Raw genomic sequence first — 26,352 nt, 5'->3', positions numbered from 1 at the left:
GTTCTGTTTTTTATTAAAGGGACACTGAACCCAAATTTTTTCTTTTGTAATTCAGAAAGAGTATGCAATTTTAAGCAACTTTCTAATTTACTCCTATTATCAATTTTTCTTCGTTCTCTTGCTATCATTATTTGAAAAAGAGGGCATCTAAGCTTTTTTTTGGTTTCAGTACTCTGGACAGCACTTTTTTATTGGTGGATGAATTTATCCACCAATCAGCAAGGACAACCCAGGTTTTTCACCAAAAATGGGCCGGCATCTAAACTTACATTCTTGCATTTCAAATAAAGATACCAAGAGAATGAAGAAAATTTGATAATAGGAGTAAATTCGAAATTTGCTTAAAATATGCTCAATCTGAATCACGAAATAAAATTTTTGGGTACAGTGTCCCTTTAACAAATGGAGGGCTCCAACTAATTTCTAGTATGACGAGTAAATTATAAGACAGCAAGACTGCATTTCCTATATTTCATAAGAAATACCCATCTCAGCTAAGGAGGCTGGATAGTCATTCCTGGGGTTAGCATGACTTTCAGCTGGGCTACGAGACTCACTACTTCCTTAGAGGGTAGTTGCTTCCTTCAAAAATTCAGAAAGGGTTGTACTCCAGGGCTTCCAACCACTTTCAGCTGTGTTCTTTCTTACCGTCACTAGAGCGACGGCAATTTGCTGCTGTGGTTTTTCAGTTAGAAAGTCCTATGGATAAATCCAGGATAGGATTAAGACTTATGAGTTTGCTAAATTCATTTATTACTGATGCTTCTCTGCAGATCACTAAATTTTGCTTCCTTTCGCAATTTCCACCCCCAGGTGCTGGTACTTTATGTTGTTCCATGTATGGCTGTCCTTGGAAGTAAGGAGGCTTGTGTTCAACTAAAATTAAGGGATCCCCGCCTTCCTCTTCTTCTACACAGGAAGGTATCTATTCGCAAGCCAAATCTACCTGGAGACCAAACCAGTCTTAGAACAAGGGTAAACAATCCAAGAAACCTGCTGTTGCTCCCAAGTCAGCATGAAGGGTTGGCCCCCAATCCGGGACCGGATCTAGTAGGGGGCAGACTGTCTTTCTTCATCCAGGCTTGGATGACAGATGTTCCGGATCCCTGGGCATTAGATATAGTGTCTCAGGGATACAAGCTGGAATTCGGAAATTCTTCCCCTAGAGGAAGGTTTCTTCTTTCTCGTTTGTCTGTAGTCCAGATACAGAGAGAGGCGTCCTTACGCTGTGTAAGAGACCTATCCTTCATAGGAGTAATTTGTCCCGTTCCAATTCAGGGACAGGGGTTTTATGCGAATCTGTTTGTAGTTCCCAAAAAAGAGGGAACTTTCAGACCTGTCTTAGATCTCAAGAGTTTATCAGAGTTCCATCTTTCAAGATGGAAACTTTTTGTACCATTCTTCCATTGATCCAGGAGGGTCAATTTATGACTATCGTGGATCTAAAGGATGCATATCTTCATATTCCTATCCACTGAGATCATCACAAGTTACTGAGGTTTGCCTTTCTGGACAAACATTCTCAGTTGGTGGCTCTTCTTTTTGGTCTGGCTACGGCACCCAGAATTTTCACAAAGGTTCTGGGGTCTCTGCTGGCGGTTCTAAGACCGCGGGGCATTGCAGTGGCGCCTTATCTGGACGATATTCTGATCTGGGCATCGTCTTATCAGCTAGCAAAGTCTCATACCAACATTGTTCTATCTTTCCTGAGGACTCATGGGTGGAAGGTAAATCTGGAAAAGAGTTCGCTAGTTCCACAAACAAGGGTTCCTTTCTTGAGAACTCTAATCGACTCCCTATACATGAAAATCTTTTTGATGGAGGTCAGAAAATTAAAGATTCTGAACACATGCCGAGCTCTTCAGTCAAATCCTCGGCCGTCAGTGGCTCAGTGCATGGAGGTGATTGGTTTGATGGTAGCAGCAATGGACATCATTCCGTTTGTTCGGTCTCAACTCAGACCTCTGCAACTGACCATGCTCAGTCAATGGAATGGAGCTTATACAAATTTATCTGCTCATCTCATTCTAGACCAGAAGACAAGGACTCTCTTCTATGGTGGTTGTCGCTGGATCATCTATCCCAGGGGACATGCTTCCGCAGACCCTCATGGGTGATAGTGACGATGGATGCCAGCCTGATAGGATGGGGAGCAGTCTGGATCTCCCTGAGGGCTCAGGGTGTATGGACTCGAACGGAGTATCTCCTTCCCATCGATATCCTTGAGTTAAGAGCAATATTCAGTGCGCTTCGGGCTTGGCCTCAGTTGGCTTCGGCCAAGTTCATCAGATTCCAGTCGGACTACATTACCACTGTAGCTTACATCAATCCTCAGGGAGGAACAAGGAGTTTCCTTAGCGATGACTGAAGTAGCCAAGATACTTCAGTGGGCGGAGGCTCACTCTTGTTATCTGTCGGTGGTCCATATCCTAGGTGTGGAGAACTGGGAAGCGGATTTCTAAGCAGACAGACGTTTCATCCGGGAGAATGGGAACTTCATCCGGAGGTATTCACCAACCTGATTCTCAGATGGGGCAGGCCGGGGTTGGATCTTATGGCGTCTCGTCAGAATGCCGAGCTTCCGAGATACAGGTCCAGGGATCCCCAGACCGAGCTGATTGATGCCTTGGCAGTTCCTTGGTCTTTCAACCTAGCTTATGTGTTCCCTCTATTTGCTCTCCTTCCCCGGGTGATTGCTCGAGTCAAACAGGACAGGTTTTCGGTGATCCTCTTCGCTCCTGCGTGGCCTTGCAGGACTTGGTATGCCGATCTGGTAGACATGTCATCTCAGCCACCGTGGAAGCTTCCTTTGAGGAAAGACCTCATTCAAGGACCCTTCCATCGTCAGAATCTAGTTTCTCTGCAGCTGACTTCTTGGAGATTGAACGCTTAATTTTATCTAAGCGAGGGTTTTCTGATTCGGTCATGGATACTTGATTCAGGCACGTAAGCCTGTTACTAGAAAGATTTATCATAAGATATGGCATAAATATCTTTATTGGTGCGAATCCAAGAGCTACTCATGGAGTAGGGTTAGGATTCCCAGGATTTTGTCTTTTCTCCAGGACGGACTGGAGAAAGGGTTGTCGGCAAGTTCCTTAAAGGAGCAGATTTCTGCTTTACCTTTTTTGTTACACAAGCGTCTGGCAGATGTTCACTCTTTTTGTCAGGCTCTGACCAGAATCAGGCCTGTGTTTAGACCAATTGCTCCTCCTTGGAGTTTGAATTTAGTTCTTACAGTTCTTCAAGGGGTTTCGTTTGAACCTAGGCATTCCATAGATATTAAGTTACTATTGGAAAGTTTTATTTTTGGTTGCTCTTTCTTCTGCTCGCAGAGTATCTGAGCTTTCAGCATTACACTGTGATTCTCCTTATCTTATTTTTCATTCGGATAAGATGGTGTTACGTACCAAACTTGTTTTTTTTACTCAGGTATTTTCAAATAAAAATATTAATCAGGAAATTTTTGTTCCTTCCTTCTGTTCTCCTCCTTCTTCTCAGAAGGAGCGGCTGTTACATGAATTGGACGTGGTCCGTGCTTTGAAGTTTTACTTACAGGCAACTAAGGACTTTCGTCAATCGTCTTCCCTGTTTGTTGTGTTTTCTGGGAAGCGTAGGGGTCAGACAGCTACCTCTTTCTTTTTGGCTGAAGAGTATCATCTGTTTTGCATATGAGACTGCTGGACAGCAGCCTCCTGATCGACTTACGGCTCTTTCCACTAGGGCTGTGGCTTCCTCATGGACATTCCAAAATGATGCTTCTGTTGAACAGATTTGCAAAGCTGCAACTGGGTCTTCTTTTCACACTTTTTCCACATTTTATAAATTTGATACTTTTGCCTCGTCTGAGGCTGTTTTTGGGAGAAAAGTTCTTCAAGCAGTGGTTCCTTCCGTTTAGGTTCCCTGTCTTGTCCCTCCCTTTTCATCCGTGTACTATAGCTTTGGTATTGTATCCCACAAGTAAGTATGAAATCCGTGGACTCATCGTATCTTGTAAAAGAAAAGGAAATTTATTCTTACCTGATAAATTTGTTTCTTTTACGATACGATGAGTCCACGGCCCACCCTGTTTTTATATGTCAGGTCTTTAATTTTGCTAAACTTCAGTCACCTCTGCACCTTGGCTTTTCCTTTCTCTTCCTAACTTCGGTCGAATAACTGGAGTGGGAGGGAAGGGAGGAGCTATATATACAGCTCTGCTGTGGTGCTCTTTGCCACCTCCTGCTGACCAGGAGGCGATATCCCACAAGTAAGGATGAAATCCGTGGACTCATCGTATCGTAAAAGAAACAAATTTATCAGGTAAGAATAAATTTCCTTTTTTGCCTCCGCTGAGGCTTCCTTTGGGAGAAAGGTGCTTCAAGCGGTGGTGCCTTCAGTTTAGGTCCACTTGCCTTTAGTTCTCCCTCCCTGTCCATTCTGTGTCCTCTCTGGCTTGGGTATTGGTTTCCCAACAGTAATTTAATGGAATCGTGGACTCTCCATGCCATTGGAATGAAAACAAAATGAATGCTTACCTGATAAATTAGTTTCTTTCCTGGCATGGAGAGTCCACGACCTGCCCTTATATAATTTTTTTAAGGCAGCTTTTGTATTCTTATCCTTCAGGCACCTCTGTACCAGAAAATAATTGATCAGGTAAGCATAAATTTTAGTTTTTTTCTAATATGCAGTACAATAGTTAAAGGGAAAAAAATAATTATCCTAAATACAAAGAGTTAACCGTTAATAATGCTTGCTTACTACAAAATCTTACAATACCACGTACCAAGAATAACCTTGTCAGCATCCAAACAATCTTGATATGAATTCTGTCTGTCTAGAGCCAATATTTATACTCTCTACATCTTGCTGACATCATTTAGTCGCAAAGCATAAACAATTTCTTAACCTTTAGCCTGAGCGTAAAAATCAAGTTTTTTTGAAAAATGTATTCTTTTATATTTCTACCCATTTATTTTAAATCCTTATTATACATTTACTTAAAATAATAAAACAATGCAATGAAAATACAGAAAAACATTTTCCTCTTTCATTAGATTTAACTACTTGTAACGGTTTATCCTAATAACTAATGATATATCACAAAAGCAAGAATAAATGATATGCTTACAACAGAGTGTCTCTCCTTGTTCTCCATTCTCTGTATTGTTCCTTATTCCCTATCTACTGCATCAGTACTTGTCACCTATCCTCTGTATTGTTCCTTGTTCCCTATCTACTGCATCAATACTTGTCACCTATCCTCTGTATTGTTACTTGTTCCCTATCTGCTGCATCAATACTTGTCACCTATCCTCTGTATTGTTACTTGTTCCCTATCTGCTGCATCAATACTTGTCACCTATCCTCTGTATTGTTCCTTGTCACCTATCCTCTGTATTGTTCCTTGTTCCCTATCTACTGCATCAATACTTGTCACCTATCCTCTGTATTGTTCCTTGTTCCCTATCTGCTGCATCAGTACTTGTCACCTATCCTCTGTATTGTTCCTTGTCACCTATCTACTGCATCAATACTTGTCACCTATCCTCTGTATTGTTCCTTGTTCCCTATCTACTGCATCAATACTTGTCACCTATCCTCTGTATTGTTCCTTGTTCCCTATCTACTGCATCAATACTTGTCACCTATCCTCTGTATTGTTCCTTGTTCCCTATCTGCTGCATTAATACTTGTCACCTATCCTCTGTATTGTTCCTTGTTCCCTATCTGCTGCATTAATACTTGTCACCTATCCTCTGTATTGTTCCTTATTCCCTATCTGCTGCATCAATACTTGTCACCTATCCTCTGTATTGTTCCTTGTTCCCTATCTGCTGCATTAATACTTGTCACCTATCCTCTGTATTGTTCCTTATTCCCTTTACGCTGCATCAATACTTGTCACCTATCCTCTGTATTGTTCCTTGTTCCCTATCCTCTGTATTGTTCCTTGTCACCTATCCTCTGTATTGTTCCTTGTCACCTATCTACTGCATCAATACTTGTCACCTATGCTCTGTATTGTTCCTTGTTCCCTATCTGCTGCATCAATACTTGTCACCTATCCTCTGTATTGTTCCTTGTTCCCTATACGCTGCATCAATACTTGTCACCTATCCTCTGTATTGTTCCTTGTTCCCTATACGCTGCATCAATACTTGTCACCTATCCTCTGTATTGTTCCTTGTTACCTATCTACTGCATCAATACTTGTCACCTATCCTCTGTATTGTTCCTTGTTACCTATCTACTGCATCAATACTTGTCACCTATCCTCTGTATTGTTCCTTGTCACCTATCTACTGCATCAATACTTGTCACCTATCCTCTGTATTGTTCCTTGTTCCCTATCTGCTGCATCAATACTTGTCACCTATCCTCTGTATTGTTCCTTGTCCCCTATCCTCTGTATTGTTCCTTGTTCCCTATCTGCTGCATCAATACTTGTCACCTATCCTCTGTATTGTTCCTTGTTACCCATCTACTGCATCAATACTTGTCACCTATCCTCTGTATTGTTCCTTGTCACCTATCCTCTGTATTGTTCCTTGTTCCCTATCTGCTGCATCAATACTTGTCACCTATCCTCTGTATTGTTCCTTGTCACCTATCCTCTGTATTGTTCCTTGTTCCCTATCTGCTGCATCAATACTTGTCACCTATCCTCTGTATTGTTCCTTGTTCCCTATCTGCTGCATCAATACTTGTCACCTATCCTCTGTATTGTTCCTTGTTCCCTATCTGCTGCATCAATACTTGTCACCTATCCTCTGTATTGTTACTTGTTCCCTATCTACTGCATCAATACTTGTCACCTATCCTCTGTATTGTTCCTTATTCCCTATACGCTGCATCAATACTTGTCACCTATCCTCTGTATTGTTCCTTGTCACCTATCCTCTGTATTGTTCCTTGTCACCTATCCTCTGTATTGTTCCTTGTCACCTATTCTCTGTATTGTTCCTTGTTCCCTATCTGCTGCATCAATACTTGTCACCTATCCTCTGTATTGTTCCTTGTCACCTATCCTCTGTATTGTTCCTTATTCCCTATCTGCTGCATCAATACTTGTCACCTATCCTCTGTATTGTTCCTTGTTCCCTATCTACTGCATCAATACTTGTCACCTATCCTCTGTATTGTTCCTTGTCACCTATCCTCTGTATTGTTCCTTATTCCCTATCTGCTGCATCAATACTTGTCACCTATCCTCTGTATTGTTCCTTGTTCTCTATCTGCTGCATCAATACTTGTCACCTATCCTCTGTATTGTTCCTTGTTCCCTATCTGCTGCATCAATACTTGTCACCTATCCTCTGTATTGTTCCTTGTCACCTATCCTCTGTATTGTTCCTTGTCACCTATCCTCTGTATTGTTCCTTATTCCCTATCTACTGCATCAATACTTGTCACCTATCCTCTGTATTGTTCCTTGTTCCCTATCTACTGCATCAATACTTGTCACCTATCCTCTGTATTGTTCCTTGTCACCTATCTACTGCATTAATACTTGTCACCTATCCTCTGTATTGTTCCTTGTCACCTATCTACTGCATTAATACTTGTCACCTATCCTCTGTATTGTTCCTTGTTCCCTATCTACTGCATCAATACTTGTCACCTATCCTCTGTATTGTTCCTTGTCACCTATCTACTGCATCAATACTTGTCACCTATCCTCTGTATTGTTCCTTGTCACCTATCTACTGCATTAATACTTGTCACCTATCCTCTGTATTGTTCCTTGTTCCCTATCTGCTGCATCAATACTTGTCACCTATCCTCTGTATTGTTCCTTGTTCCCTATCTACTGCATCAATACTTGTCACCTATCCTCTGTATTGTTCCTTGTTACGGTTACCCTTAGTCTCGCTGAGAGATGGACCGCTTAGTAGCCTGGATTCCTATTGCTGAAGAGGGGAGAAACTGCTTTCCATAGTATTCTATATGAGTCTCGCAAATGTAGAATAATCCCCCTTAGCTGTAGTACAGCTAGGATACCCTTCTGCCCACAAAAACGAGTCAACGCTGCGATTGAGGGACAACCAAGAACTGAGGACTGGGATGCCCAGCCTGCTTTTTATTTAGGTTACATGCACACAGGGCACTCCCAGGGGGGGGAAGCATAAAATCCCCCATCACACATTTAGACAAAGCCCTTGGACAGGCCACCGCAGATAACAAGTACACACAAGAAAACAATTGAGTCCTTCTTATCACCTAGCAGTGAATGCTTATCACAAACTTAATTACAGTACACAATATGCTAGGAAACCTGCCTCAGAAAATAGTTTTCTCAAAACTGAACAGAGTTAACCCTTTATGAAATGATACTTGTTACAGTTTTCTTGGAGCCCTTCTTAGGCGCTGGCTTGGCTGGTTCAGGCATTGCTGCTGGGAAATAAGTTTCTTCACAACAAAATAACTAATGCTTCTGTAACAGTGCTCCCTTTCTGTGGAACACTCTGGCAGACACGGTCTGACCCCTTTTCGGGGCAGACTAAGGCTGTCCAGACCGCTGGTTATGCGGGGCTGAGGTCGGTTTGTCTGGACAACCCGTCGGCGTTGCCATTCTGTTTCCCAGGTCTGTAAGTAATGGTGAAATTGAAGGGTTGCAACGATAAACTCCAACGTAATAGCCTGCCATTATCTCCAGAGACCCGGTTCAGCCACACCAACGGGTTATGGTCGGTGACCAGAGTGAACTCCTGCCCATATAAATAGGGAGTCAATTTCTTTAATGCCCACACCAAAGCCAAACACTCCTTTTCGACCGCTGCATAGCTGACTTCGCGGGGCAGGAGCTTCCGGCTGATGTAGGCAACTGGATGCTCCCCTCCATCTTCGCCTACTTGGCTGAGGACGGCTCCCAGCCCGAACATGGAAGCATCTGTATGGACGATAAAACGTTTGTTAAGGGCTGGAGCCGCCAAGACAGGAGCGTTAATTAGAGCATTTTTGAGAGCCTGGAAAGCCGTTTCACAGTGGGGAGACCACAGGACCTGTCGAGGTAAGTTCTTCTTGGTCAAGTCAGTCAGGGGTTTGGCAAGTGTGCTGTAGTCTGGTACGAACCGTCTATAGTACCCTGCCGTGCCCAGGAAGGCTAGGACCTGAGTCTTAGTGATGGGGGTGGGCCAATTGGCGACAGCTTCTATCTTGGCCGGCTCTGGTCGCTGCTTTCCACACCCCACCCGGTGACCCAGGTACTGTACCTCGGCCATCCCAAAGTGGCATTTTTCTGGCTTCAGAGTCAGGCCAGCAGCCCGGATCTGATCCAGAACCATTCCTATGTGAGCTAAGTGGTCCTCCCATGACTCACTGTGGATCGCTATGTCGTCCAGGTAGGCGCAAGCAAAACTCTGGAAGCCATCCAAGAGCCTATCCACCAAGCGCTGGAATGTAGCTGGGGCATTCTTCATCCCAAACGGCATTACCCTAAACTGATATAAGCCGAATGGGGTGACGAATGCCGACTTGGGGATAGCCTCCGGGGCCAGGGGAATCTGCCAGTAACCTTTGCAGAGGTCAATAGTGGTCAGGTAATTTCCCCTGGCTATACGATCGAGTAGCTCGTCTACCCTGGGCATAGGGTAAGCGTCCGTCACGGTCTTTTCATTGAGCCTCCGATAGTCTACGCAGAACCGGGTGGTCCCATCTTTCTTGGGCACCAAGACAACTGGGGAGGCCCAGGGACTATCGGAGGGCTCAATTACCCTGAGTTGGAGCATCTCATCGATCTCCTTCTTCATTCCTATCCTAACTGCTTCGGGGATTCGGTACGGAGCCTGGCGCAAGGGAGCTTGTCCCGGAGTATCTACCTGGTGGGTGGTTAAAGTAGTGTACCCTGGCTTCGGGGAGAAGGTGAGGTGTTTGGACTGTAGGAGTTGGTTGAGCTGCTCCCTTTCAGTGGGGCTAAGTCGGTCTCCTATCTGAACCTGAGCCACTATACCTGTGGGGAGACTCTTTTCTAATAGGTCTGGAATGGGTAGACTGTCGGGGCCTTCCTGAGGGGAACAACATACGGCCGTCACGTTCTCTGGTCGCTCAAAATATTCCTTGAGCATGTTTACATGGAATGTCTTTCTAAGATTGTTGTCGTGGCAGCTAGCTATCACATAAGTGGTGTCTCCCCTTTTCTCTACGATCTGGTAGGGGCCCTGCCAGGACGCCTGCAATTTGTCTGTCTTCACCGGCTTAAGTACTAACACCTTTTGTCCTATGGTAAAGATTCTCTTTCGGGCCCCCCGATCGTACCATACTTTCTGTCTTCTCTGGGCCGACTGGAGATTAGCCCGCACGGATTTGGCTAATTGCTCCATTCGGTCCCTGAGTTCCAGCACGTATGGCACAAGGGGGACACCGTCAGTCTCCATCTCTCCCTCCCAGTGCTCCCGGATCAGGTTTAGGGGTCCCCGTACCTTTCTTCCGTAGAGCAACTCGAAGGGAGAGAACCCTGTCGTTTCCTGGGGCACCTCCCGATAAGCAAAAAGGAGGTGCGGCAGGAAGCGTTCCCAGTCTCGGTATTCCTGAGTGAACGTCTTGAGCATTTGCTTGAGGGTCCCATTGAACCTCTCACACAGCCCGTTCGTCTGGGGGTGGTATGGGGAGCTCAGGAGGGACTTAATTTTGCAAACCTGCCAGAGTTGTTGGGTCAATTCAGCCGTAAATTGGGTGCCTCGGTCGGATAGGATTTCTTTTGGAAATCCTACCCGGGAGAACACCTGTACTAGTGCATTCGCTACCGTATCCGCTTGTATGTTGGATAGGGCGACAGCCTCTGGGTACCTGGTAGCGTAGTCCACTACGGTAAGAATGTAGCGCTTACCGGAGGGACTAGGGGTAGCCAGTGGTCCCACTAGGTCAATAGCAACCCGGCTGAAGGGTTCCTCTACAATGGGCATATTTACTAGATGGGCTTTAGGGTGATCGCCTCGCCTTCCTACTCGTTGACACACATCGCAGGTGTTACAGTAAGTTCTAACGTCAGCGTGTACCCCTGGCCAAAAGAACGTATGAGTAATGCGGTGTAGGGTACGGGTTACAGCTAGGTGGCCTGCTAAGGGGATGTCGTGGCCTATCTTGAGGATTTCTTGACGGTATTTGTGGGGCACTACCAGCTGTCGCCTACGCTGTCCCCTTTTCTCTGTCCAGCGGTATAGTTTCCCTTTTTCCCATAAGAATGTTTCATTATCTGCCCCGCCCCCTCCGGTCTCTGCTCGTTCCCGGTACTTTTGTAAGGTCGGGTCAGTCTTAGACTCTGTCTCGAAAGCATCTGGGGTGTCCCAGGGTATGGGGCCTAACATGTCAGGCAAGGTCGGGGTAGGTCTTACCTGTGTCTCCCGCACTGGTGAGAGTTCTCGCTCCGTCCGGGCTTGGGCCCGTGTAGTCACTGGGTCCGCCTCGTTGTTGCATACTGGAGCATAGGCAGAAGTCATGGGGCCCAAATCATTGCCCAGTAGTACTTCGGCAGGTAAATTATCCATTATGCCCACGTTCACAGCCCCCTTTCCCGCTCCCCAATCAAGATGCACTTTAGCTGTTGGAATTTTGTACACATCCCCCCCCGCCACTCTAACGGCCACAGTCTGTCCAGATCGCTTGTGCTCCGGCACCAAATGACTCTGTACCAGCGTGATAGTAGCCCCTGTGTCTCTCAATCCCTCGGTAGATCGCCCCTCGAGCCATACCTTCTGCCGATGGTGCTGGCGGTTATCTGAGGCAGCATATACAGGGTCCGCCTCGTGAAGCGGCCCCAAATATTCCTCCATAGGGGCCTCTTGGTTAACACAGAGGGTCCGGGCCGGACGATATGCCCCAGAGGGGTAATTGTAATTCCTGGGTGTCTGGTGCGTATTAAGGGGGCAGCTAGCCATGAAATGCCCTGGTTGCTTGCATCGGTGGCAAGTCGGTCTGGGACGCTCAGAGCTGTTATTGGGTGGTCCTGAGTGTCGGGCGGGCCCTGCGGGCACCGGGGCTCGGAATTCAGCACGAGGGGGTGCACGGTAAACCTCTCTGGGTTCGTGAAGACGGGAGTCATAATGTTCATCGGCCAATTTGGCTGCTTCTTCTAAGGTAGAAGGTCGCCTGTCTCGCAGCCATTCCTTCCCTTGCTGTTCCATGCCATTATAAAAATGTTCTAAGAGAAACAATTGTAAAATTTCCTCACCAGTCACCGCTTTACTTCCGCTCATCCAGTGATTTGCCGCTCTCCGCATTCGGTGCGCCCATTCCATATGGGTATCGTTAGGCTTCTTTTTCGTGCCCCGAAACTGTCGGCGATACGCGTCCGGAGTTACTGCGTACCGTCGCAACAGTGTCTCCTTAACTAGCTCATACTGTGTCACTTCCTCAGCACCCAGAGTACGAAAGGCTTCCAGGGCTCGCCCGGATAGTTTCCCAGACAATATCGTGGGCCACTCCCTGTTGGGAATCTGGTGCAGGGCACATTGCCTTTCGAAGTCCGCCAAATATTCATCAATCCCTGTCTCGCTCTCTAGGAAGGGTCGAAATGCCGCATAGGGTATCTTGGGCCTCCCAGCATTTTCGACAGGGATGATTACCTGCGGGGCTTCAGCATTGCGGTGTGCGTTCGCTAGGTTGAGTTCGTGGGCTCGAGTCTCTCGTATATCCTTGTCCGCTTCCGCCATCAACTGCTGTACCAATTCCATGGAGGGGTTCGGCCCGTACAGTGAGAGCCTCTCCCGAACAATCCTGTTTTTTTCGTCACTAATCGTGGTCGGTGTTTCCGCCATTGTGAAGCTCTGATCCAGTTCGGTCAATTCTGCGATCAGCTCTCTCCTCGGCCGGTTGCTGGCGTACCCCCCTCTGCTTTCAAGTAAATCCTTTAGGGTTGTACGCTTCAATTTTTCGTAAGCGCTCTCCATCCGTTCTGTACCTCTCCTAGGAAATCCAGGAAAAATCCCACCGCTGCCGCCAAATGTTACGGTTACCCTTAGTCTCGCTGAGAGATGGACCGCTTAGTAGCCTGGATTCCTATTGCTGAAGAGGGGAGAAACTGCTTTCCATAGTATTCTATATGAGTCTCGCAAATGTAGAATAATCCCCCTTAGCTGTAGTACAGCTAGGATACCCTTCTGCCCACAAAAACGAGTCAACGCTGCGATTGAGGGACAACCAAGAACTGAGGACTGGGATGCCCAGCCTGCTTTTTATTTAGGTTACATGCACACAGGGCACTCCCAGGGGGGGGAAGCATAAAATCCCCCATCACACATTTAGACAAAGCCCTTGGACAGGCCACCGCAGATAACAAGTACACACAAGAAAACAATTGAGTCCTTCTTATCACCTAGCAGTGAATGCTTATCACAAACTTAATTACAGTACACAATATGCTAGGAAACCTGCCTCAGAAAATAGTTTTCTCAAAACTGAACAGAGTTAACCCTTTATGAAATGATACTTGTTACAGTTTTCTTGGAGCCCTTCTTAGGCGCTGGCTTGGCTGGTTCAGGCATTGCTGCTGGGAAATAAGTTTCTTCACAACAAAATAACTAATGCTTCTGTAACATTCCTTGTTCCCTATCTACTGCATCAATACTTGTCACCTATCCTCTGTATTGTTCCTTGTCACCTATCCTCTGTATTGTTCCTTGTTCCCTATCTACTGCATCAATACTTGTCACCTATCCTCTGTATTGTTCCTTGTTCCCTATCTGTTGCATCAATACTTGTCACCTATCCTCTGTATTGTTCCTTGTTCCCTATCTGTTGCATCAATACTTGTCACCTATCCTCTGTATTGTTCCTAGTTCCCTTTACGCTGCATCAATACTTGTCACCTATCCTCTGTATTGTTCCTTGTCACCTATCCTCTGTATTGTTCCTTGTCACCTATCCTCGGTATTGTTCCTTGTCACCTATCCTCGGTATTGTTCCTTGTCACCTATCCTCTGTATTGTTCCTTGTCACCTATCCTCTGTATTGTTCCTTGTTCCCTATCTACTGCATCAATACTTGTCACCTATCCTCTGTATTGTTCCTTATTCCCTTTACGCTGCATCAATACTTGTCACCTATCCTCTGTATTGTTCCTTGTCACCTATCCTCTGTATTGTTCCTTGTCACCTATCCTCTGTATTGTTCCTTGTTCCCTATCTGCTGCATCAATACTTGTCACCTATCCTCTGTATTGTTCCTTGTTCCCTATCTGCTGCATCAATACTTGTCACCTATCCTCTGTATTGTTCCTTGTTACCTATCTACTGCATCAATACTTGTCACCTATCCTCTGTATTGTTCCTTGTTACCTATCTACTGCATCAATACTTGTCACCTATCCTCTGTATTGTTCCTTGTCACCTATCCTCTGTATTGTTCCTTGTTCCCTATCTGCTGCATCAATACTTGTCACCTATCCTCTGTATTGTTCCTTGTTCCCTATCTGCTGCATCAATACTTGTCACCTATCCTCTGTATTGTTCCTTGTCACCTATCCTCTGTATTGTTCCTTGTCACCTATCCTCTGTATTGTTCCTTGTCACCTATCCTCTGTATTGTTCCTTGTTCCCTATCTGCTGCATCAATACTTGTCACCTATCCTCTGTATTGTTCCTTGTTCCCTATCTGCTGCATCAATACTTGTCACCTATCCTCTGTATTGTTCCTTGTCACCTATCCTCTGTATTGTTCCTTGTTCCCTATCTGCTGCATCAATACTTGTCACCTATCCTCTGTATTGTTCCTTGTCACCTATCCTCTGTATTGTTCCTTGTCACCTATCCTCTGTATTGTTCCTTGTCACCTATCCTCTGTATTGTTCCTTGTTCCCTATCTACTGCATCAATACTTGTCACCTATCCTCTGTATTGTTCCTTGTCACCTATCCTCTGTATTGTTCCTTGTTCCCTATCCTCTGTATTGTTCCTTGTTCCCTATCCTCTGTATTGTTCCTTGTCACCTATCCTCTGTATTGTTCCTTGTTCCCTATCTGCTGCATCAATACTTGTCACCTATCCTATGTATTGTTCCTTATTCCCTTTACGCTGCATCAATACTTGTCACCTATCCTCTGTATTGTTCCTTGTTCCCTTTACGCTGCATCAATACTTGTCACCTATCCTCTGTATTGTTCCTTGTCACCTATCCTCTGTATTGTTCCTTATTCCCTATACGCTGCATCAATACTTGTCACCTATCCTCTGTATTGTTCCTTGTTCCCTATCTGCTGCATCAATACTTGTCACCTATCCTCTGTATTGTTCCTTGTTCCCTATCTGCTGCATCAATACTTGTCACCTATCCTCTGTATTGTTCCTTGTCACCTATCCTCTGTATTGTTCCTTGTTCCCTATCTGCTGCATCAATACTTGTCACCTATCCTCTGTATTGTTCCTTGTTCCCTATCTGCTGCATCAATACTTGTCACCTATCCTCTGTATTGTTCCTTGTTCCCTATCTGCTGCATCAATACTTGTCACCTATCCTCTGTATTGTTCCTTGTTCCCTATCTACTGCATCAATACTTGTCACCTATCCTCTGTATTGTTCCTTGTTCCCTATCTACTGCATCAATACTTGTCACCTATCCTCTGTATTGTTCCTTGTTCCCTATCTGCTGCATCAATACTTGTCACCTATCCTCTGTATTGTTCCTTATTCCCTTTACGCTGCATCAATACTTGTCACCTATCCTCTGTATTGTTCCTTGTTCCCTTTACGCTGCATCAATACTTGTCACCTATCCTCTGTATTGTTCCTTGTCACCTATCCTCTGTATTGTTCCTTATTCCCTATACGCTGCATCAATACTTGTCACCTATCCTCTGTATTGTTCCTTGTTCCCTATCTGCTGCATCAATACTTGTCACCTATCCTCTGTATTGTTCCTTGTTCCCTATCTGCTGCATCAATACTTGTCACCTATCCTCTGTATTGTTCCTTGTTCCCTATCTGCTGCATTAATACTTGTCACCTATCCTCTGTATTGTTCCTTGTTCCCTATCTACTGCATCAATACTTGTCACCTATCCTCTGTATTGTTCCTTGTCACCTATCCTCTGTATTGTTCCTCGTTCCCTATCTACTGCATCAATACTTGTCACCTATCCTCTGTATTGTTCCTTGTTCCCTATCTACTGCATCAATACTTGTCACCTATCCTCTGTATTGTTCCTTGTTCCCTATCTGCTGCATCAATACTTGTCACCTATCCTCTGTATTGTTACTTGTTCCCTATCTGCTGCATCAATACTTGTCACCTATCCTCTGTATTGTTACTTGTTCCCTATCTGCTGCATCAATACTTGTCACCTATCCTCTGTATTGTTCCTTGTTCCCTATCTGCTGCATCAATACTTGTCACCTATCCTCTGTATTGTTCCTTGTTCCCTATCTGCTGCATCAATAATTGTCACCTATCCTCTGTATTGTTCCTTGTCACCTATCCTCTGTATTGTTCCTTGTCACCTATCCTCTGTATTGTTCCTTGTCACCTATCCTCTGTATTGTTCCTTGTTCCCTATCTGCTGCATCAATACTTGTCACCTATCCTCTGTATTGTTCCTTGTCACCTATCTACTGCATCAATACTTGTCACCTATCCTCTGTATTGTTCCTTATTCCCTATCTACTGCATCAATACTTGTCACCTATCCTCTGTATTGTTCCTTGTTCCCTATCTACTGCATCAATACTTGTCACCTATCCTCTGTATTGTTCCTTGTCACCTATCTACTGCATTAATTCTTGTCACCTATCCTCTGTATTGTTCCTTGTCACCTATCTACTGCATCAATACTTGTCACCTATCCTCTGTATTGTTCCTTGTTCCCTATGTACTGCATCAATACTTGTCACCTATCCTCTGTATTGTTCCTTGTCACCTATCTACTGCATCAATACTTGTCACCTATCCTCTGTATTGTTCCTTGTCACCTATCTACTGCATTAATACTTGTCACCTATCCTCTGTATTGTTCCTTGTTCCCTATCTGCTGCATCAATACTTGTCACCTATCCTCTGTATTGTTCCTTGTTCCCTATCTACTGCATCAATACTTGTCACCTATCCTCTGTATTGTTCCTTGTTCCCTATCTACTGCATCAATACTTGTCACCTATCCTCTGTATTGTTCCTTGTCACCTATCCTCTGTATTGTTCCTTGTTCCCTATCTACTGCATCAATACTTGTCACCTATCCTCTGTATTGTTCCTTGTTCCCTATCTGCTGCATCAATACTTGTCACCTATCCTCTGTATTGTTCCTTGTTCCCTATCTGTTGCATCAATACTTGTCACCTATCCTCTGTATTGTTCCTAGTTCCCTTTACGCTGCATCAATACTTGTCACCTATCCTCTGTATTGTTCCTTGTCACCTATCCTCTGTATTGTTCCTTGTCACCTATCCTCGGTATTGTTCCTTGTCACCTATCCTCGGTATTGTTCCTTGTCACCTATCCTCTGTATTGTTCCTTGTCACCTATCCTCTGTATTGTTCCTTGTTCCCTATCTACTGCATCAATACTTGTCACCTATCCTCTGTATTGTTCCTTATTCCCTTTACGCTGCATCAATACTTGTCACCTATCCTCTGTATTGTTCCTTGTCACCTATCCTCTGTATTGTTCCTTGTCACCTATCCTCTGTATTGTTCCTTGTTCCCTATCTGCTGCATCAATACTTGTCACCTATCCTCTGTATTGTTCCTTGTTCCCTATCTGCTGCATCAATACTTGTCACCTATCCTCTGTATTGTTCCTTGTTCCCTATCTACTGCATCAATACTTGTCACCTATCCTCTGTATTGTTCCTTGTTACCTATCTACTGCATCAATACTTGTCACCTATCCTCTGTATTGTTCCTTGTCACCTATCCTCTGTATTGTTCCTTGTTCCCTATCTGCTGCATCAATACTTGTCACCTATCCTCTGTATTGTTCCTTGTTCCCTATCTGCTGCATCAATACTTGTCACCTATCCTCTGTATTGTTCCTTGTCACCTATCCTCTGTATTGTTCCTTGTCACCTATCCTCCGTATTGTTCCTTGTTCCCTATCTGCTGCATCAATACTTGTCACCTATCCTCTGTATTGTTCCTTGTTCCCTATCTGCTGCATCAATACTTGTCACCTATCCTCTGTATTGTTCCTTGTCACCTATCCTCTGTATTGTTCCTTGTTCCCTATCTGCTGCATCAATACTTGTCACCTATCCTCTGTATTGTTCCTTGTCACCTATCCTCTGTATTGTTCCTTGTCACCTATCCTCTGTATTGTTCCTTGTCACCTATCCTCTGTATTGTTCCTTGTTCCCTATCTACTGCATCAATACTTGTCACCTATCCTCTGTATTGTTCCTTGTCACCTATCCTCTGTATTGTTCCTTGTTCCCTATCCTCTGTATTGTTCCTTGTTCCCTATCCTCTGTATTGTTCCTTGTCACCTATCCTCTGTATTGTTCCTTGTTCCCTATCTGCTGCATCAATACTTGTCACCTATCCTATGTATTGTTCCTTATTCCCTTTACGCTGCATCAATACTTGTCACCTATCCTCTGTATTGTTCCTTGTTCCCTTTACGCTGCATCAATACTTGTCACCTATCCTCTGTATTGTTCCTTGTCACCTATCCTCTGTATTGTTCCTTATTCCCTATACGCTGCATCAATACTTGTCACCTATCCTCTGTATTGTTCCTTGTTCCCTATCTGCTGCATCAATACTTGTCACCTATCCTCTGTATTGTTCCTTGTTCCCTATCTGCTGCATCAATACTTGTCACCTATCCTCTGTATTGTTCCTTGTCACCTATCCTCTGTATTGTTCCTTGTTCCCTATCTACTGCATCAATACTTGTCACCTATCCTCTGTATTGTTCCTTATTCCCTTTACGCTGCATCAATACTTGTCACCTATCCTCTGTATTGTTCCTTGTCACCTATCCTCTGTATTGTTCCTTGTCACCTATCCTCTGTATTGTTCCTTGTTCCCTATCTGCTGCATCAATACTTGTCACCTATCCTCTGTATTGTTCCTTGTTCCCTATCTGCTGCATCAATACTTGTCACCTATCCTCTGTATTGTTCCTTGTTACCTATCTACTGCATCAATACTTGTCACCTATCCTCTGTATTGTTCCTTGTTACCTATCTACTGCATCAATACTTGTCACCTATCCTCTGTATTGTTCCTTGTCACCTATCCTCTGTATTGTTCCTTGTTCCCTATCTGCTGCATCAATACTTGTCACCTATCCTCTGTATTGTTCCTTGTTCCCTATCTGCTGCATCAATACTTGTCACCTATCCTCTGTATTGTTCCTTGTCACCTATCCTCTGTATTGTTCCTTGTCACCTATCCTCTGTATTGTTCCTTGTCACCTATCCTCTGTATTGTTCCTTGTTCCCTATCTGCTGCATCAATACTTGTCACCTATCCTCTGTATTGTTCCTTGTTCCCTATCTGCTGCATCAATACTTGTCACCTATCCTCTGTATTGTTCCTTGTCACCTATCCTCTGTATTGTTCCTTGTTCCCTATCTGCTGCATCAATACTTGTCACCTATCCTCTGTATTGTTCCTTGTCACCTATCCTCTGTATTGTTCCTTGTCACCTATCCTCTGTATTGTTCCTTGTCACCTATCCTCTGTATTGTTCCTTGTTCCCTATCTACTGCATCAATACTTGTCACCTATCCTCTGTATTGTTCCTTGTCACCTATCCTCTGTATTGTTCCTTGTTCCCTATCCTCTGTATTGTTCCTTGTTCCCTATCCTCTGTATTGTTCCTTGTCACCTATCCTCTGTATTGTTCCTTGTTCCCTATCTGCTGCATCAATACTTGTCACCTATCCTATGTATTGTTCCTTATTCCCTTTACGCTGCATCAATACTTGTCACCTATCCTCTGTATTGTTCCTTGTTCCCTTTACGCTGCATCAATACTTGTCACCTATCCTCTGTATTGTTCCTTGTCACCTATCCTCTGTATTGTTCCTTGTTCCCTATACGCTGCATCAATACTTGTCACCTATCCTCTGTATTGTTCCTTGTTCCCTATCTGCTGCATCAATACTTGTCACCTATCCTCTGTATTGTTCCTTGTTCCCTATCTGCTGCATCAATACTTGTCACCTATCCTCTGTATTGTTCCTTGTCACCTATCCTCTGTATTGTTCCTTGTTCCCTATCTGCTGCATCAATACTTGTCACCTATCCTCTATATTGTTCCTTGTTCCCTATCTGCTGCATCAATACTTGTCACCTATCCTCTGTATTGTTCCTTGTTCCCTATCTGCTGCATCAATACTTGTCACCTATCCTCTGTATTGTTCCTTGTTCCCTATCTACTGCATCAATACTTGTCACCTATCCTCTGTATTGTTCCTTGTTCCCTATCTACTGCATCAATACTTGTCACCTATCCTCTGTATTGTTCCTTGTTCCCTATCTGCTGCATCAATACTTGTCACCTATCCTCTGTATTGTTCCTTATTCCCTTTACGCTGCATCAATACTTGTCACCTATCCTCTGTATTGTTCCTTGTTCCCTTTACGCTGCATCAATACTTGTCACCTATCCTCTGTATTGTTCCTTGTCACCTATCCTCTGTATTGTTCCTTATTCCCTATACGCTGCATCAATACTTGTCACCTATCCTCTGTATTGTTCCTTGTTCCCTATCTGCTGCATCAATACTTGTCACCTATCCTCTGTATTGTTCCTTGTTCCCTATCTGCTGCATCAATACTTGTCACCTATCCTCTGTATTGTTCCTTGTTCCCTATCTGCTGCATTAATACTTGTCACCTATCCTCTGTATTGTTCCTTGTTCCCTATCTACTGCATCAATACTTGTCACCTATCCTCTGTATTGTTCCTTGTCACCTATCCTCTGTATTGTTCCTCGTTCCCTATCTACTGCATCAATACTTGTCACCTATCCTCTGTATTGTTCCTTGTTCCCTATCTACTGCATCAATACTTGTCACCTATCCTCTGTATTGTTCCTTGTTCCCTATCTGCTGCATCAATACTTGTCACCTATCCTCTGTATTGTTACTTGTTCCCTATCTGCTGCATCAATACTTGTCACCTATCCTCTGTATTGTTACTTGTTCCCTATCTGCTGCATCAATACTTGTCACCTATCCTCTGTATTGTTCCTTGTTCCCTATCTGCTGCATCAATACTTGTCACCTATCCTCTGTATTGTTCCTTGTTCCCTATCTGCTGCATCAATAATTGTCACCTATCCTCTGTATTGTTCCTTGTCACCTATCCTCTGTATTGTTCCTTGTCACCTATCCTCTGTATTGTTCCTTGTCACCTATCCTCTGTATTGTTCCTTGTTCCCTATCTGCTGCATCAATACTTGTCACCTATCCTCTGTATTGTTCCTTGTCACCTATCTACTGCATCAATACTTGTCACCTATCCTCTGTATTGTTCCTTATTCCCTATCTACTGCATCAATACTTGTCACCTATCCTCTGTATTGTTCCTTGTTCCCTATCTACTGCATCAATACTTGTCACCTATCCTCTGTATTGTTCCTTGTCACCTATCTACTGCATTAATTCTTGTCACCTATCCTCTGTATTGTTCCTTGTCACCTATCTACTGCATCAATACTTGTCACCTATCCTCTGTATTGTTCCTTGTTCCCTATGTACTGCATCAATACTTGTCACCTATCCTCTGTATTGTTCCTTGTCACCTATCTACTGCATCAATACTTGTCACCTATCCTCTGTATTGTTCCTTGTCACCTATCTACTGCATTAATACTTGTCACCTATCCTCTGTATTGTTCCTTGTTCCCTATCTGCTGCATCAATACTTGTCACCTATCCTCTGTATTGTTCCTTGTTCCCTATCTACTGCATCAATACTTGTCACCTATCCTCTGTATTGTTCCTTGTTCCCTATCTACTGCATCAATACTTGTCACCTATCCTCTGTATTGTTCCTTGTCACCTATCCTCTGTATTGTTCCTTGTTCCCTATCTACTGCATCAATACTTGTCACCTATCCTCTGTATTGTTCCTTGTTCCCTATCTGTTGCATCAATACTTGTCACCTATCCTCTGTATTGTTCCTTGTTCCCTATCTGTTGCATCAATACTTGTCACCTATCCTCTGTATTGTTCCTAGTTCCCTTTACGCTGCATCAATACTTGTCACCTATCCTCTGTATTGTTCCTTGTCACCTATCCTCTGTATTGTTCCTTGTCACCTATCCTCGGTATTGTTCCTTGTCACCTATCCTCGGTATTGTTCCTTGTCACCTATCCTCTGTATTGTTCCTTGTCACCTATCCTCTGTATTGTTCCTTGTTCCCTATCTACTGCATCAATACTTGTCACCTATCCTCTGTATTGTTCCTTATTCCCTTTACGCTGCATCAATACTTGTCACCTATCCTCTGTATTGTTCCTTGTCACCTATCCTCTGTATTGTTCCTTGTCACCTATCCTCTGTATTGTTCCTTGTTCCCTATCTGCTGCATCAATACTTGTCACCTATCCTCTGTATTGTTCCTTGTTCCCTATCTGCTGCATCAATACTTGTCACCTATCCTCTGTATTGTTCCTTGTTACCTATCTACTGCATCAATACTTGTCACCTATCCTCTGTATTGTTCCTTGTTACCTATCTACTGCATCAATACTTGTCACCTATCCTCTGTATTGTTCCTTGTCACCTATCCTCTGTATTGTTCCTTGTTCCCTATCTGCTGCATCAATACTTGTCACCTATCCTCTGTATTGTTCCTTGTTCCCTATCTGCTGCATCAATACTTGTCACCTATCCTCTGTATTGTTCCTTGTCACCTATCCTCTGTATTGTTCCTTGTCACCTATCCTCCGTATTGTTCCTTGTTCCCTATCTGCTGCATCAATACTTGTCACCTATCCTCTGTATTGTTCCTTGTTCCCTATCTGCTGCATCAATACTTGTCACCTATCCTCTGTATTGTTCCTTGTCACCTATCCTCTGTATTGTTCCTTGTTCCCTATCTGCTGCATCAATACTTGTCACCTATCCTCTGTATTGTTCCTTGTCACCTATCCTCTGTATTGTTCCTTGTCACCTATCCTCTGTATTGTTCCTTGTCACCTATCCTCTGTATTGTTCCTTGTTCCCTATCTACTGCATCAATACTTGTCACCTATCCTCTGTATTGTTCCTTGTCACCTATCCTCTGTATTGTTCCTTGTTCCCTATCCTCTGTATTGTTCCTTGTTCCCTATCCTCTGTATTGTTCCTTGTCACCTATCCTCTGTATTGTTCCTTGTTCCCTATCTGCTGCATCAATACTTGTCACCTATCCTATGTATTGTTCCTTATTCCCTTTACGCTGCATCAATACTTGTCACCTATCCTCTGTATTGTTCCTTGTTCCCTTTACGCTGCATCAATACTTGTCACCTATCCTCTGTATTGTTCCTTGTCACCTATCCTCTGTATTGTTCCTTATTCCCTATACGCTGCATCAATACTTGTCACCTATCCTCTGTATTGTTCCTTGTTCCCTATCTGCTGCATCAATACTTGTCACCTATCCTCTGTATTGTTCCTTGTTCCCTATCTGCTGCATCAATACTTGTCACCTATCCTCTGTATTGTTCCTTGTCACCTATCCTCTATATTGTTCCTTGTTCCCTATCTGCTGCATCAATACTTGTCACCTATCCTCTGTATTGTTCCTTGTTCCCTATCTGCTGCATCAATACTTGTCACCTATCCTCTGTATTGTTCCTTGTTCCCTATCTACTGCATCAATACTTGTCACCTATCCTCTGTATTGTTCCTTGTTCCCTATCTACTGCATCAATACTTGTCACCTATCCTCTGTATTGTTCCTTGTTCCCTATCTGCTGCATCAATACTTGTCACCTATCCTCTGTATTGTTCCTTATTCCCTTTACGCTGCATCAATACTTGTCACCTATCCTCTGTATTGTTCCTTGTTCCCTTTACGCTGCATCAATACTTGTCACCTATCCTCTGTATTGTTCCTTGTCACCTATCCTCTGTATTGTTCCTTATTCCCTATACGCTGCATCAATACTTGTCACCTATCCTCTGTATTGTTCCTTGTTCCCTATCTGCTGCATCAATACTTGTCACCTATCCTCTGTATTGTTCCTTGTCACCTATCCTCTGTATTGTTCCTTGTTCCCTATCTGCTGCATCAATACTTGTCACCTATCCTCTATATTGTTCCTTGTTCCCTATCTGCTGCATCAATACTTGTCACCTATCCTCTGTATTGTTCCTTGTTCCCTATCTGCTGCATCAATACTTGTCACCTATCCTCTGTATTGTTCCTTGTTCCCTATCTACTGCATCAATACTTGTCACCTATCCTCTGTATTGTTCCTTGTTCCCTATCTGCTGCATCAATACTTGTCACCTATCCTCTGTATTGTTCCTTGTTCCCTATCTACTGCATCAATACTTGTCACCTATCCTCTGTATTGTTCCTTGTCACCTATCCTCTGTATTGTTCCTTGTTCCCTATCTACTGCATCAATACTTGTCACCTATCCTCTGTATTGTTCCTTGTTCCCTATCTACTGCATCAATACTTGTCACCTATCCTCTGTATTGTTCCTTGTTCCCTATCTACTGCATCAATACTTGTCACCTATCCTCTGTGTTGTTCCTTGTCACCTATCCTCTGTATTGTTCCTTGTTCCCTATCTACTGCATCAATACTTGTCACCTATCCTCTGTATTGTTCCTTATTCCCTATCTATTGCATCAATACTTGTCACCTATCCTCTGTATTGTTCCTTATTCCCTATCTACTGCATCAATACTTGTCACCTATCCTCTGTATTGTTCTTTGTCACCTATCCTCTGTATTGTTCCTTGTTCCCTATCTACTGCATCAATATTTGTCACCTATCCTCTGTATTGTTCCTTGTCACCTATCCTCTGTATTGTTCCTTGTTCCCTATCTGCTGCATCAATACTTGTCACCTATCCTCTGTATTGTTCCTTGTCACCTATCCTCTGTATTGTTCCTTGTTCCCTATCTACTGCATCAATACTTGTCACCTATCCTCTGTATTGTTCCTTGTTCCCTATCTACTGCATCAATATTTGTCACCTATCCTCTGTATTGTTCCTTGTCACCTATCCTCTGTATTGTTCCTTGTTCCCTATCCTCTGTATTGTTCCTTGTTCCCTATCTGTTGCATCAATACTTGTCACCTATTCTCTGTATCGTTCCTTGTTCCCTATTTACTGCATCAATACTTGTCACCTATCCTCTGTATTGTTCCTTGTCACCTATCCTCTGTATTGTTACTTGTTCCCTATCTGCTGCATCAATACTTGTCACCTATCCTCTGTATTGTTCCTTGTCACCTATCCTCTGTATTGTTCCTTGTTCCCTATCTGTTGCATCAATACTTGTCACCTATCCTCTGTATTGTTCCTTGTTCCCTATCTACTGCATCAATACTTGTCACCTATCCTCTGTATTGTTCCTTGTCACCTATCCTCTGTATTGTTCCTTGTCACCTTTCCTCTGTATTGTTCCTTGTTCCCTATCTACTGCATCAATACTTGTTACCTATCCTCTGTATTGTTCCTTGTCACTCTCTGTATTGTTCCGTGTTTCCTATCCTATGTTTCACATCTGCTGTGTGATATATCTCTGCTTTGTCTCCTTCCTGCCTCTCATGTATGGTTGCTATTAGCGTCATGGCCTCATGCACATTTTCCTTTTCTTTCAGCGGGCTCTCGGCACAGTGTGTTGCGCACTCGCTGTCACTCAGCGCATGCAGGGAAGGAGCCAGAGAATCCGTATAATGAGCGGGAAGTGACTGCCTCCCTGCAACGTCTAGCGGAGAGACAGTCTATTCAGCAGCAGTCCGGTCATTTGAAGACGATCACGCAGCAGGTGTTCTTTGTCTGTCTTCCTTGCTTTCTAGTTCCCTTGTAAATCTCAGCCTATATAGCCTATTCACTGCCCCTCATTGTGTGTTTAGTGCATACTCTGGTTACAGGTATGTCCGTCTTACTTTATTGCACTCTGTCCCACTGTCTGACTCTTGTGCTCATGTTTATATAAGGAGCCCTGTTCTCTGATTGGATGGGCATGCACTAGCCACACCCACAGGTTAAAAGACCTCTCCTGTTATATCAGCAGCAGTTTTGTTTATGTCCTTTGGGTGAATGTGCTGGTTTGAACCCCCATAGGAGAAAAGCCTAAAGGGACAGTTTAATCAAAATGTTTCCCTCCTTTAAATTATTCCCAATTATCAATTTTACAGGTTGTAGTGTATTAAATTATATACAAGTAGCTTGTTTACATTTATTTCAGCATTTGAAATAGCTGAATTAGCCTGTGGTATCCCAACCTCCACTGAAAGTCTCTATACTG

The 26,352-nt window shown here is 43.8% G+C and overlaps 1 protein-coding gene across 1 annotated transcript in view; it reads left to right on the top strand.

The window, feature by feature from the left end:
• The window catches only part of TTLL5 (tubulin tyrosine ligase like 5), a 273,384-nt gene extending 247,473 nt beyond the window's left edge, over window positions 1–25,911 (top strand). The window contains exon 19 of the mRNA XM_053697018.1: window positions 25,703–25,911. Within this exon, the coding sequence (XP_053552993.1) occupies window positions 25,703–25,911 (209 nt within the window). The remainder of the gene's footprint in view (window positions 1–25,702) is intronic.
• The last annotated feature ends 441 nt before the right edge of the window (window positions 25,912–26,352 follow it).

This window comes from Bombina bombina, chromosome 1, assembly GCF_027579735.1.
Source record: "Bombina bombina isolate aBomBom1 chromosome 1, aBomBom1.pri, whole genome shotgun sequence".
NCBI lineage: Eukaryota > Metazoa > Chordata > Amphibia > Anura > Bombinatoridae > Bombina > Bombina bombina.
This window is presented reverse-complemented; position numbering and strand designations above follow the sequence as displayed.